The 14,420-nt window shown below is 44.3% G+C and overlaps 1 protein-coding gene across 1 annotated transcript; it reads right to left on the bottom strand.

Annotated features, from left to right (window-relative positions):
- Positions 1–3,880: 3,880 nt before the first annotated feature.
- Positions 3,881–8,053, bottom strand: LAESUDRAFT_714692 (uncharacterized protein; the record flags this gene model as incomplete). Its single annotated transcript, XM_040907086.1, has 19 exons — positions 3,881–3,933; positions 3,986–4,064; positions 4,108–4,260; positions 4,718–4,864; positions 4,923–4,948; positions 5,097–5,193; positions 5,442–5,780; positions 5,868–6,099; positions 6,157–6,295; positions 6,347–6,431; positions 6,564–6,616; positions 6,785–6,828; positions 6,863–6,951; positions 7,183–7,205; positions 7,281–7,368; positions 7,426–7,448; positions 7,497–7,750; positions 7,791–7,850; positions 7,899–8,053. 19 exons carry the CDS (start codon positions 8,051–8,053, stop codon positions 3,881–3,883), a joined length of 2,139 nt encoding a protein of 712 aa, XP_040763422.1.
- Between the last annotated feature and the right edge of the window lie 6,367 nt (positions 8,054–14,420).

Genomic DNA, 14,420 nt, shown 5'->3' with positions numbered 1-14,420 from the left:
AAGTCAAAGTCCTTGATCATATGCTTGTGGACTCTCTCAAAATGTCTCACTGCTTCTCTTCTAGCCTCATAGACTGCATTATGGATCCTGGTGACCTGTTCTCAACATTTTTGCAATGCTTCCACCTGACTTGCAATTAAGTCAGTAGTTGTTACCATTCCGACTGGTGCTGGAATCAAGTACATTGCTTTGACTATATCTAGCGATAAGACAGGATGGATGCCTATAACCATGAAGTAGGGTGAGCAACCCATGCATCTCCTAACTGTGACTCTCTCTGACCAGAATACTGAGCGTGTGACTTGACTCCATTTGTGCTCTTTCCTTTCGGCAGCTTTGAATAGGCCCTGCCTAATGTTAAAATGTGGTTGCTCGAATATTCCATTTGTGCATGGGTTGTAACCACTTATCCAAATATGCTTGATATGATATTTCCTTTCCAGATAGGTCACTGCCTTTATGAATGGTGCATCATTGTCTGTCACGATTTTCAATAGAGCTCCTCAGCGACAGAGTATATCTTCAAAAATCCAATCACCAAGTATTTTCACAGTTTCAGCTCAAAGCATTCAGAACTCTGAATAGTGGGTGAGTGAAAACCAACCCTGCACGATGTATTCAAAGCTGTTTGAGGGCAGCATATGCATTGTGTCGATATATTTCTTTGCAAAGATCAGAGCTGGTATCGCAACAGTCAGTGGTATGAGAATCTGACAAATCTGTCACTTACATATGGCATATGATGCAAGTCTTAATGAACCATGTGATGTTAGCTGTGATGTCAGCCCACCAAAAATGTTTGCGAATTAACAATCAGGTCAGAAAGATATCTCAGTGTCCTAACTCATCATGCGCTCCTGCAAGGACTCACAGTCAATTTTCTGGCAATATGACCAGCTTATGTGATCCTTGTCAACTCTTTTCATAGACATCTGTCTCACTTGAAGAAGTGTACTGCATACTTAAGCATCTGATCATATTGTTTGTCTGAGTAGTTGCCTGATCGCTGCAACATTTCTATCCAGTTAGTGATTAACATGATGAGATGGTCATTTCATCTGGCTCATGCAGATCATGGAACATCCTTATAGCTGATCAAACTCAGCTCTTGAATGTCTCGTGCAATTTCTGATTCTTCATTGTTTTGTGTTGCCAAGATTGACCTTGTACCTGCTCCTCCCCTGTTTTGAAAAATTGACCATCCTCAGTTGATGGTGTCTTACTTGAAAACTGTGCTCAGGGAAGTACCTGGTGCATGAAGCCATTCATACAATTCACCCAGTCATCAAAGTTTATATCCTTGACTGGCTCTGGTGACAGATCACCTGGCTGTCTCAGTCGACATGATAATCCATCTGGGCCGTGCATGACTCCCAGTATGTGGACTAGTCAGAAATGATACATGAGAATTGCGATGACCCAATGGTTGATGCTTGCACTTGATGTGATGTCTGAGTTCTGCAACATGCCCTTGATATACAGTGACCCACAAAACTGTTGATAAGATTGCTTACTTCGACTTGTATGGTAAATATCTCCTCAACGACTGGGCCAAATAAATGTCATAAGAGCTTATTTGAAAGCCTATTATCATGGCTTTCCAATGCAGCTTTGTTTATATTTTTAGTCTATTTTGATCCCAAGATATTTGATCCTCTTTGAGGGCCACTCTTATCAACAGTTTTGTGGCACATATTCAGGTTCTACAAAACTCATACTTTCAGTACTTGGTATAGCCTCCCTTTGCCTTCACAACTGCATCCACCCTCCTTGGCATACTTTCAATCAGATTCTGACACATTTCCTTACCAATAGCCTCCCATTCCTTCTTTACCCTTTCCCACAACTCAGTAATTCCCTTTGGTGGCTCCTGATACTCTGCAAGCTTCTTTTTGAGGTGACCCCACAAATTCTCTATGGGATTGAGATCTGGGGATTGAGAGGGCCATAGCATGGTGTTGAAATCATGGTCTTTGAACCAATCCTTGGCCTTCTTGCTGGTGTGCTTGGGGTCATTGTCTTGCTGAAACACCACATCCTCCACATTTTGCCTCAATCCTCCAGGCTATTCTGCAGCTCATCCTCCAAAATGCTGACATAAAGGTCTGCATCCACCTTTCATCAATATTGCAGGCATACCCACACCATCCCAGCCCATACAGCCCCACATCATCAAGGATCCACCTCCAAACTTCTGAGTCCCTTTCACCAACCTATCACTGAGGCTCTCCCCTGGCTTCTTCCACACCCATTTCCTTCCATCTGACCCCATCCTGTTAATCTTTGTCTTATCTGACCATATCACCCTTCTCCAGTCCTCTACAGTCCAATACTGGTGAGCCAAAGCGAAGTCCATCCTCTCCTTCCGATGCCTTGCAGAGAGTAAAGGCCTTTTTCACTTCACTACAGCCTTCATTCCTGCCTTCTTCAACCCTCTTCACACTGTCTCTGCATTGATAACCCTCTCAGTAATGTCTGCAAGAGCTCTGGCCACAGCAGGAGATGTGGTAGCCTTGCCAGTCTCAATGAGTCGAGTAGCATATAGTACTTGGCATCAACTTTGATAATGAGATTGCGAACACCGATCAAATAGACCTTGAGCGCTCGCAAAGCATGATATAGACTATTGTCACAGTATTCGACATGACAACTTTATTTTTGCATCCTTAAGTCCTTATGTGGCAACCACAAGTGGTTATCTGAGCACCAAGCTTCATAATGGTTTAACAAAGTGGATACTTGGACAAACAGCATAATACAACCACATATATTGCAGATATGGCTGTGTCTACCACATAACCCTCAAGCGCCCATGATTCAGCCACCCAGTCATGTGACTGACTAAAGGTTTAGCCTAAAAGGATTAGAACTGCCACATGGTGGGAAGCAGCACCAACTATATGGCTATCAATGGTAGCACCAATATTCAAATATGCCATATGACAGAATCTCATTGACCACTCAATAGTGGCACCACTTTGCCGCTCACATAGTGGCACCACTTTGTAGTAATTATCTCATTGGACAAACCATGGCCATTCTTAGATAGTTGCTATGGTGAAGCCCAGAACCATTACTGGTTCTGGCAATATGTTCACATGTATGTAGATACCTGAGATCTCACAGTAGCACAGTGCCAGGGGCCCTGCCCTATATGTATATAAGCACCTATGAGGAAGCTGGATACCCCCAGTTTCATTCAACTATTGTATGCGGCCTAACAGGCCATCACCTCCCTTGTGTGATTATAAGGCTAAGGGCCCTTTGAGCCCCATTTCCAGGCTGTATATCACTGCATGCCTTTCAGACCTACTCCCCTTGTGGCAGGTCCCTATTTTGGTTTTTGTGCAGGTCATTAGCGTGGCTAGCACCTTGCAGCCATTTCCTTGCCTTTTGGCAGGATCTATGATGTGCATGACATTTGAATGAAACTGCATGCATGCCTCCAGCTTTCTGCTACTGGTGTGATTTTTTGGTCCTAAACATGACCACCTTAAAGACTGTTTGATTTTTGAGTCAAGCGAAGAAGATCTAGAATTATTCGCTTATACTTTTTCAGCCCAAGAAACTCAGGTGTATGGGTGCACCTTTTTTGACACATTCATCATCAACTCTACCACTGTCAGCCTACCTCAAGACTTGGTAGCAGGCATCTTCACATAAGCCACTCCCTCACTAAGGACAGTGCAGCACATATGTATCTCGATATGGAACCAAGCAGCCCCCACATTCCTTTCTTACAGGGCAACTACATTCAAATAAGCCAACAGACAAGCCAGCTGTTCACCACCATGTGGATGAGTCTGAAGAGCATGAAGGTGACAGGAATAATCGCGAGCTGAACGTATTGGCTAAGACATGGTATGGTAAGCACATGGGCTCATATAGCCAGCTGTTTGATGTGACTCATGCTCACTCGCTCTTGGTGTATCTCTGTGACAGACATCAGCACAGCGAGACGAGGATTGGCTGCCATGCTACTCACCGTGAAATTCGGAATGTTGAGAGTAGATGCTAAGGGTGCTGTTCAATGTGCTGAGCCATGCCCATGACATGTCACTTCCCTAAATGGTCGTATGCTGTTCGAACAGCCTTGCTTTATAGAACCTTGACAAATGCCCATATGAGCATTGCGAGCCATGTCGGCAGCACTATGGATGCCTTCACCATGAACAGTGAGCAGATCTTCCATGGTGAGATCGATATGAAGGGGAACTGGGTGTAGCCGCTCAAGAGGAGGCAGGGCCAAACGTAGCATACCTGAATGAGCCAGTACAGGAAATATCACATCATTCCTACTAAAAATGTCTTGTTGCAACTCCGTAGTGAGAAAAAGATGGCATGGACAACACTAAAGCTGTTGCATCCTTCCGATTATAGGCATGTTTGCTCCAGGAGCATATCCGGAAAACGGTTGCTGCAGAGGTGCCAGATGGCTGGGAGGATGCGATGGAGGCAGCGGAAAGAGCGGCAGCAAGACAGGCAAAGAAGGCATGATATCACATCTTCGAGACCGCATAGAATGCGCAGGCATACGGTTGACGCAGATTAGATAAAAGAGGATGGCTTGGATACAATGAGTGATGGGAATGTTGCAATAGTTGGAGAGCGAGAGAAAGAAAGACAGATACTATCTCTCAGAACACCGCATTTCCGTTGACTGATGACACGAGTATGGAGATAGCATTAGCAGAACACAAATTGCAAGTGAAGTAACTTGGATGGACAACCCAACTACTGCGGAGTACCATTTTAGGATGTTTTCTGTGAAGACACCCATGTCATCTTCCTCAAATATCTGCAGCCTCTCCAGTTTCTGGTCACGCAACTTGTTTGGGCAGCATGCAACTGCCTTTTGGATAATCTACATGCAGTGCACAGATCTTTTGAGCAAAACACGAAGAGGGCAGACCAGAACGTACCTCGTTGGGTTTCCATTTCATTATGCCTTTGTATTTAAGCTCCTTCAGATTTCCCGGATACATCGTATGATGCCTGTAAATGATTTAATCCACCTTCTTCCCTGTCACCTTGACCTTTCGTGCATGTGACATGAATGTACATGAACATAAGAGACTACTGAGAAGCAAACGTACAACTGGGATCGAGTATGGGCTTATGCTTGCCCATCAGGACGATGGCGATGTGCTCGGCAAGTTTCTCCAGGATGTGGTTGAAAGCGTCAACATGGTGCTACACCCTGGCATAGATGAATGCAGTCCATGCATTGCTATTCAGTGAGGGACATGAAACTGGCAGAGAGATGGACAAATATTGCCAATGACCTGGGACATGGTCATTTAGTTGAACTACATATGTACAAGCTTCGGGAACAGTGCAGGAAATTATACATGATCTGCGGTAATGTGAGTGAATGCAACACACTAAAACTACATGTATGCACGGCTATGCAGTCAATGGGGAACAATATCTCTTGGTACGTGCATGACTTCAGGAAGCTGAATCCACACATCTTTCAACTGCATATCAGCATGGTCGTGGCAACGTTTCGTGCAGTTCTGACAAAGTGGTAACTCCCCACATGGCAGGTAATCCATGAGCTCGTGCAAGGACCAGATTACATCTCTTTCTTCCAAGAAGGCACCTTTCATCTTCAGCAGTTCTTCTATGCATGTCTCCTTCTGCAGACAATCATCTGCTGAATTGCATAAGAAGATGATTTCAGTGACCATCTTATTGACCTGCGACAGCCTCCATATTGCTCGGACAATTTCAGAACAGTCCACAGGTGGTATTTCATCGACAATCTCATTATAACCCTGTCAGAGCACACCGTTGATGATCTGTGCATCATCAAGGGTGCAGCAAAGATAGCATAGGATGGGCAGCACACTGAGGCATTTCACCTTGCATGCAATTTTAAGCACATGGGGAGCATCAGTTTTTTCAAACAACACCAGGCCATTGGTGTAGGTGGCTAGTCCCATGCTCTCCTGCCATTGTGTGAGATTGGATGTGAAAGCTTGCTGTGAGCATCGCAGGGTCGACTCGTACAGGATGTCAAAGCCCTCCTGGTAGCCAACTTCCATGATACCGGCAAGTCTTGCAAATTTCATGACATGCATGGTGTCAATATCACTGTATGTCTTATTAGTGTAAAGCATACATACATAGTTGTTGTTGTGAGATACGCACCGACCACAGTTGTACAAGCTGCTCAGGACCGCTTCAACATCCTGAGCAGGGTGCCAACTTTGGTGAGGATGAACATCGCTGTGAGCAAAGTTGAACCACCACCGACCAAAAGCATGTCGACATTCTAGGGTATGGTGACCTGAGATGCCATTTGATGAACAACGGTGACTGCCTGGACAGAGAGAAGTACTATAAGTGTCAGCACTGTATGCCACGACTTGTGTCATGTACCACAGGAACCGCTTGCTGAGATCACCGTAGTATACTGCTTCAGCCTTCAGTGCAGTGCATCAATTTCAATATGAGTGCAATGCAGGTGAAACAAGTCTGGAACATTCACAATAGCATGTATCCACCAGGAGCCAAGTGAACCGGGGATGCTGGGAAAACTGCATTCCTACACACACCATACACGGAGCCATGTCGCATCTACTGAAGATCATGCGCAACATCTCTGCGACTGTCGACAGAGTAGCAATTCACTCCCATCATGTCCATTAAGCCATAGCAAGATGTGCTGCTGAATACTGCATGCATGGGGAGAACAGTTGAGATAACATGAATTGCAATTGCGAGAACAGGAAACACGAAAGCTGCTTGAGTTTGTCTTGCAGGCTGGGTGACGCACCGTGCTCGAACTTGGACAGTGCAATTGCTTTGAATGGCTCCCCACTGAACTGTGTGACTCCTTCACATATTCACTGACTATGCCCAGACTGGATCGACAACAGCTGTACCAGCTGCTAACACGCGAGCTGCTCCTCCATCTGCTTGGGCTCTCTCATGTCTGTCTGTCTATCGTTACTGGTGCAATATGATGCTGTCCATGGAACTACTCCTTTACATTCAACATCATTTTTATGTACAATTCTCTTGTCACTCCTAATCATGGTAGAGCCATATGACAGCTAGTTTACGACCTGTGTAAAAAAACCACAATCCTGCAGCCATTGTGACATATATCAGAATATTCAGCTGATGGAATGATGTAAGATTAAGCAGTTTGCAATACAGGTAATTGCTCACCAGATTGTATTTTGAGGGCAATCCTGCTCTGCATGTTCTTCATTGAGGTTTAGATTAAAATTCTGCTCTTTACAGACCATTGATAAAATAAAACATACCAATCTCATTTTCAGAGACCCAGATGACCACTTTACCACGAGAGGCAATTGCAAGATACACTGTTTTCCCAGATGCTGCATGCCAAGACTACAGGTTGATACTCTTTAGTCATTTAAAATTGTTAAAATAAATTCATCTACACACCGCAATACCAGCCACATGATCAGCTACAACAAATTAGTTAGCGCTTTAAGGCCTCAAAGTATCAATCTTACCATCATGTTCAAGAGCCTGTAGCTCAGTAAGATCACTTATCCTCCATAACTTGACTTTACCTGCTTCATGACTCCCCACCAAAACCTCATCATCAAACATGAATGCACATGGTGATACATTATGCAACTCATGTTTGATCAGCGCAATAGATTCACTACTCTGCACTTGGTAGATCTGGAAGCCACACTGTGTCGGCACAGCTAACAATGGCTTATGGCTGGCCATGGACATGCAACCACTAAAGACATTAGCACTGGCAAATGTCAGCCATAATAGCATGAAAGACAACTTACATAGGCGCATCCATGTTTTGCGCTGACATCACAATTTCTGCCGTCTCAACGTTCCATATGCTGATGACCCATATTGAGTCTACATCATAATGTGGTATATTCACTTACAAAATCCCATGAGCCTCATACCCTATGATCAGGAAATGTGTCTTTGCCGATTTGTTGTGCCAATGCATAGAAATGATATCTGTACATTGCTCATCTAACAGTGCATTCAGCAGTCCCCAGCAGCTGAAAACCTGCCACATTCCTACACAGAGCATATGAGCAATGCAGAAGTGAGACAGTGGCAGGCCACATGCCCTGAGTATTAAGATGCCAGATGCATATATCAACTCCTGTTCCAGCCGCCAGCCATTCACCATTGGTATCAATTGCCATTGCAGAAATTGTGAACTCTCTCAGAATCAGACATTCACTGACAATAGCATCCTATAGAGCCTCCTGATAGCCGATCTTCAAGCTGAGCAAATGCCATGAGTCACCTCGGTGAAAGACAGATTCGCTAAAATTCCATCTTGATAAGTGCAGAGAAGTGTCGTCCTGATAGCCTGTACCCAGTGCATGGCCACCACGGAGCTGTGAAGGTAAGGCCCTTCAATGATCATGTAAAGTTCTCCGTCGCACGTTGTGAAGATAGCTAAGTCATTTCCTGATGCGATGGCTAGCATCTCGTCATCAGAGCTGTAGTCCAAATGACTAATGTTGTCACAGTATTAAGTGGCACCTTTCTTTTTGCACCATTAAAGTCCTCATTTGAGTGGTTATTCAGATGCCAACCTTCATATTGGTCTCGCAACGTGGATACTTGGACAAACAGCACAATGCCGCCATATACATCACGGACATGACTGTGTCTACCACATGACCACCAAGCACCCATGATTCAGCCACCCAGTCATGTGACACTGGCCACTTGCCCTATTCAGAAGTTGTCAGGCGTTGGTCACGTGACACCAGGTCACTTGCCCAGAAAGGAACCCATTGGACCATCAAGCTAGCAAGCACCCAATTCGCCACTCAAGATAGTGGCACCACTTTGCTGCCTAAACCAATAGGCAGATACCACAACAGAGGATCCCCCTACCAACCGGCATACAGTATAGCCAGGTACAGGATAGGCTAGATCTTCTCACAACCCTATCCAGATGAAGACTGATCGTCACACTCATTGTTCTGAGTTTGGACAGATCCTCTCATCTGATGTTGCAACCATTGTGATGTGCTCTGTTGGCCATCACCCATTGGCCCCTCAACAGTGGGCCCACTTACAGGCATTTATTTCATTGGATTAGATAGGATTACCTCGGCGTATCCACGGCCATTGTAGATAGTTGCTATGACGAAGTCCAGAACCATTACTGGTTCTGGCAATATGTTCACATGTAGGTATCTGAGGTCTCACAGTAGCACAGTGCCAGGGGCCCTGCCCTACATGTATATAAAGCCCATAAGGATCTAAGGGAGGACCTTAGATTCATTATTCTATTGCATGCGGCCTAACAAGCCAATTCACCCCTTTGTTGTGAGCATAAGGCTAAGGGCCCTTTGAGCCCCTTTTTCAGACTGCATACCACTGCGCGCATCCTCAGCCTAGCCCTTGTGGCAGGCTTTTTATGTGGGATCATTTGTGCAGGTCACAAAAGCAGACTTGCCCTTAATTGGGTTAAGTGCTTTGGTGCTTTGTGACATTATAATGAATCTCCATGCATGCCCCCAGCTTCCTGCTGCTGGTGTGATTTTTTGGTCCTAAACATGACCACCTTTAAACAAAACAGTTCAATTTTCAGCCAAGCGAAGAAGACCAAGAGTTATTCGCTTGTGCATTTTCAGCCCAGAGAAACTCAGGTGTAGGGCGCACCTTTTTTGACATCATACTCCATCATCACCTCTACCGCTGTCAGCCTACCTCAAGACTTGGTAGCAGGCACCTTCACGTAAGCCGCTCCCTCACCAGGACAGCACTGCAGCAACATTTGATCTTGGACACTTGTGCAGCCCCACCAACATTGCTTTCAAAATATGGGCAATATTTGCGAAAATACCACGAGTTATCGCTTATATAAAACACCTTGCGTCCGCAATGACATTAAACTATTACCTATCATTTATATATTATTTGTATAGGATTGGTCACCTATAGATATATATATAAAATATTCTGGATATCTAAAGACATGCTACTCCAAATCGACACAGTGATTGTCCACATATAAGATCTCCAAGAGCACGGCAGTCTTTGACTGTAAACTGCTGGCGAAAATAGATCTTTACTTAGCAGTTCACAATAGATAATTCAATTTTTAGGGTGTTATTTTGGCACACACAATGGGATATTGGGAACCCTTTTACCCAGAAGCGGTCTCAGAATTACTAGATATTGCGCAACAATTAGTAATTTATTTGCTATGGGATGCCTAAACCACCTTTTCCCCAAAAGTTATAAGGCTTTTTCTCCCACCCACCCTCCCTTACTTTTGTGCCCCCCAGTCTTGTTTTAACTCGCTCATGCCACGTCAGTTCCGGGAGGAACCTGGCAAGGGGGAGGTAATGTAGGATACAGCGAGCATGTACAAGCTTATCTGAAGACATGCGCATAAGAAGTGCAGCACTCAAAGATATATAGCGAGTACTGAGCGCATGTCCTATTCGAAGAGTCGAGAAGGATCCGCGAAGCAATTAGGATCACATGTCCAAAGACGAGCATGAGCAAGTCAAGGATGATCCAAGCAGTGCCAAAGGATCACATTTTCAAACCTTCCATTTTTCAACTTTTGCCTACAAAGCATGCCAACCTAAAGGGCAATCGAGAGACCATTGCCAACAAGTATGAACAGCATTGGGGAACACATCTACTTGCATACAACAATGCAAACATGGTAGCTATTTTATATAAAAAATCCTAAAAAGACATAGGCAACCTTTTGGGTACAAGACACAATCTTTGGAACAGCCCTCTGACCAAGGGCATCCTATCATTTGGCAGCTTTGAGCACCACCATGGACCTGGGCAAGTCAACCAAACTGCGCCACTATGGCAGCTATGAGCGCCAACACAATGACGTCATTCATGATCACGATTGATCAGAAAGTCTATCTCGACTCAAATCACAGATCAACCACGATCATGATCGATCAAATCAATCAAATGACATCATACTCAGACATGTGACTAGGGACATCACGCCACCTTCCAACGCCACATGATTACATCAGCATAGATTATGTAATAAAGAAAAGATACTGGTCGAGTTTCGAACTTGATCTTCACTCACTCAAGTGGCTTAGGGGTTAAGCCATGGCAATCTGATACGTCAGGACCCGATCGTCTCACAACATAACATGTGCGCGAGTTCAATTCCTCGATGAAAGGGAATCTGCCATGTATTATGTAATAACCTACCCAATCCGCCGTAGCACCGAAGCACGAAGTCATGACTGAAGACAGAAGACCAGGATAAACTGGTATCCAGAGAATGATACCTAGGGGCTGACGCTGCAGTCAAAAACAGCATCTTTTTACAACTATCATGCATTTTGAACGACCTTAGCACATCATTAAACTGTTCAATTTTTGGCAGCTTTGAGCTCCACGAATGACCAAGCGCATGTCTTTAAACTGCAAGCCCTTTTGCACATCATTTTGAGCAACAGAAGCCAATAGCGCTGTCTGTGACATCAGACATCTAGGACCAAGAACTGTTAGCCCCACAAGTGCACCATTTACCTGAGCAAGTCATTAAACTGCATCACCCCTTTTTGCTGCTAGCAAAAGTCTTAGATACCAATCACACAATACACCCTGCCATTCCACCCTGGAAGTCAGAACCTGAAGCGAGGGTACTATTTACCATAGCATTTATTCAGTTCATCCGGAGTCTGAACCTTGAAACGGGGGTAGTGTCACAGTATTAAGTGGCACCTTTCTTTTTGCACCATTAAAGTCCTCTTTTGAGTGGTTATTCGGATGCCAACCTTCATATTGGTCTCGCAACGTGGATACTTGGACAAACAGCACAATGCCACCACATACATCACGGACATGACTGTGTCTACCACATGACCACCAAGCGCCCATGATTCAGCCACCCAGTCACGTGACACTGACCACTTGCCCTATTCGAAAGTTGTCAGGCGTTGGTCACGTGACACCAGGTCACTTGCCCAGAAAGGAACCCATTGGACCATCAAGCTAGCAAGCACCCAATTCGCCACTCAAGATAGTGGCACCACTTTGCTGCCTAAACCAATAGGCAGATACCACAACAGAGGATCCCCCTACCAACCGGCATACAGTATAGCCAGGTACAGGATAGGCTAGATCTTCTCACAACCCTATCCAGATGAAGACTGATCGTCACACTCATTGTTCTGAGTTTGGACAGATCCTCTCATCTGATGTTGCAACCATTGTGATGTGCTCTGTTGGCCATCACCCATTGGCCCCTCAACAGTGGGCCCACTTACAGGCATTTATCTCATTGGATTAGATAGGATTACCTCGGCGTATCCACGGCCATTGTAGATAGTTGCTATGACGAAGTCCAGAACCATTACCGGTTCTGGCAATATGTTCACATGTAGGTATCTGAGGTCTCACAGTAGCACAGTGCCAGGGGCCCTGCCCTACATGTATATAAGCCCATGAGGATCTAAGGGAGGACCTTAGATTCATTATTCTATTGCATGCGGCCTAACAAGCCAATTCACCCCCTAGTTGTGAGCATAAGGCTAAGGGCCCTTTGAGCCCCATTTTCAGACTGCATACCACTGCGCGCGTCCTCAGCCTAGCCCTTGTGGCAGGCTTTTTATGTGAGATCATTTGTGCAGGTCACAAAAGCAGACTTGCCCTTAATTGGGTTAAGTGCTTTGGTGCTTTGTGACAAATGTTCGATATAATGCCATTGTTGATTGTATATTTTCTTCGAAAATTAGACATGGTAGAATGAAATGAACCAGACGTCAAATGCAGAACTTGGCCTGTCGATTGTGTGAGTGAGACAGTACAATGTGACTTTGTGAGGAGGACACGTGTCTCTTTACATGCTGTAGGTTAAACTTCACTTTGACAGCATGTTCTGGGGCTTTCTTCATCACTTATGTTGACCCATGTAGCAGCGGTACAAGCCAAATTAACATTTTTCATATCATTGATGACATTGTTTTAGTAGATCGGGTCTAGGAAATCATGGTGCGGCAAGGGTGTTAGCCAGCCAGCACCTTCCCATCTCATAGGCACAAAGGGAGTGAGGGGCTAGTGAGGCCACAAATGACTGGGGAATACAGTAGTACAGATGCATACTTATACATTTTCTGCCACTTCTGTACTCGCCTGCTCTGTTTCCAGATACCACCCTGTGACACATTTCAGCCATCGCTTGGTGCTTGTTTCTCCTGACGTGTTGAGTGCATTTCACCAGAAGTGCCATTGGTCGGCCACTTCCAACAATCAGCTCACTGTGTGCAACTATTCGACCAGTTACACAGGCCTGTAAGTTGGATTGTGCAAATATTGATACATTATTGAACACAATAAGTCATTAATGCTCGCAGCGGTACATGGATAGTCAGCAATCACAGATGATACATCAGTTGCTGCCATATATGAAAGGTCGAATGTGATTGTGGATGCCATAGCTGAGCAGAGACGGTCACCGAATTGTCAAGTCCTCATGGGACAGTATGCACATGGTGTTGGACAACTGGTGCTGTTGCTGTTGTGTGAGTGGTGTTGTGTGAGTACCTCATTTATAAGCAAAGACTGTCACACATGGTGGTGATGACAAGTGAGAGCTGGACAGTCAGAAATTCAGGTTGCTAAATTTGAAAATGCAGCTCAACAAGAAGAGAAGAAGGCAGGATGTGGATGAGGGTAAGGATGAAAGTCTCAGAGCTATACATCCTTAACAAAGAGCAAGTAAGGCTCCAACTATTTATACTATTTACACTCCTGAGGTGTAAATAAATAGTATATAGTAAATAGTTGTATATATATTATATAAACAGTTTACATAAAGTTTATGTAGTTTTTTTGGTCCCATCTTTTGGTGGAGTTCTACTCAATTGTGAGCAGCCTCTGTGATTGTTGAGGCTTTCAAGGAGCTGTGTGCATTAGCATACACATGACAGTGAGCAGAAAACCAGCATTTAATGTTGACACTTTCACCAGGAATGACAAGAAACTCATATTCATGAGCCTATATTATGATCAACTGTCAGTGATAGCTTTTGTCAAACACTAGACTTTCAATTGGCTCACTGTTGTGCTATCAAATCTAGCAATTGTGCACTCAATAGCCTTATATCATCATAAAACTATTTAAACTATATATATATACATTTATGTACTATGTATGTACAGATTCAACTATAAATAAACATATATAGTAAACAGTTAAAACTATTTAGCATAGTATATAGATAAAAATGTTGGGGCCACAAGAGCAAGCCATTGCTGATATCATGAGAAATATTGCAATATATAAGACCTGTCACAGATTAAACCATACACGTGACATGTAAAACCTGCAGAGTGACTGCATATATAGTCGGAACCTAGTGCTAAGCCAAGCTTAGCATTACCAGCCTTTTGGCGAAGTGGTTAATCGTCATAATTGGTATTGGTTCATA

This window comes from Laetiporus sulphureus (assembly GCF_001632365.1).
Source record: "Laetiporus sulphureus 93-53 unplaced genomic scaffold LAESUscaffold_24, whole genome shotgun sequence".
Lineage (NCBI taxonomy): Eukaryota > Fungi > Basidiomycota > Agaricomycetes > Polyporales > Laetiporaceae > Laetiporus > Laetiporus sulphureus.
This window is presented reverse-complemented; position numbering and strand designations above follow the sequence as displayed.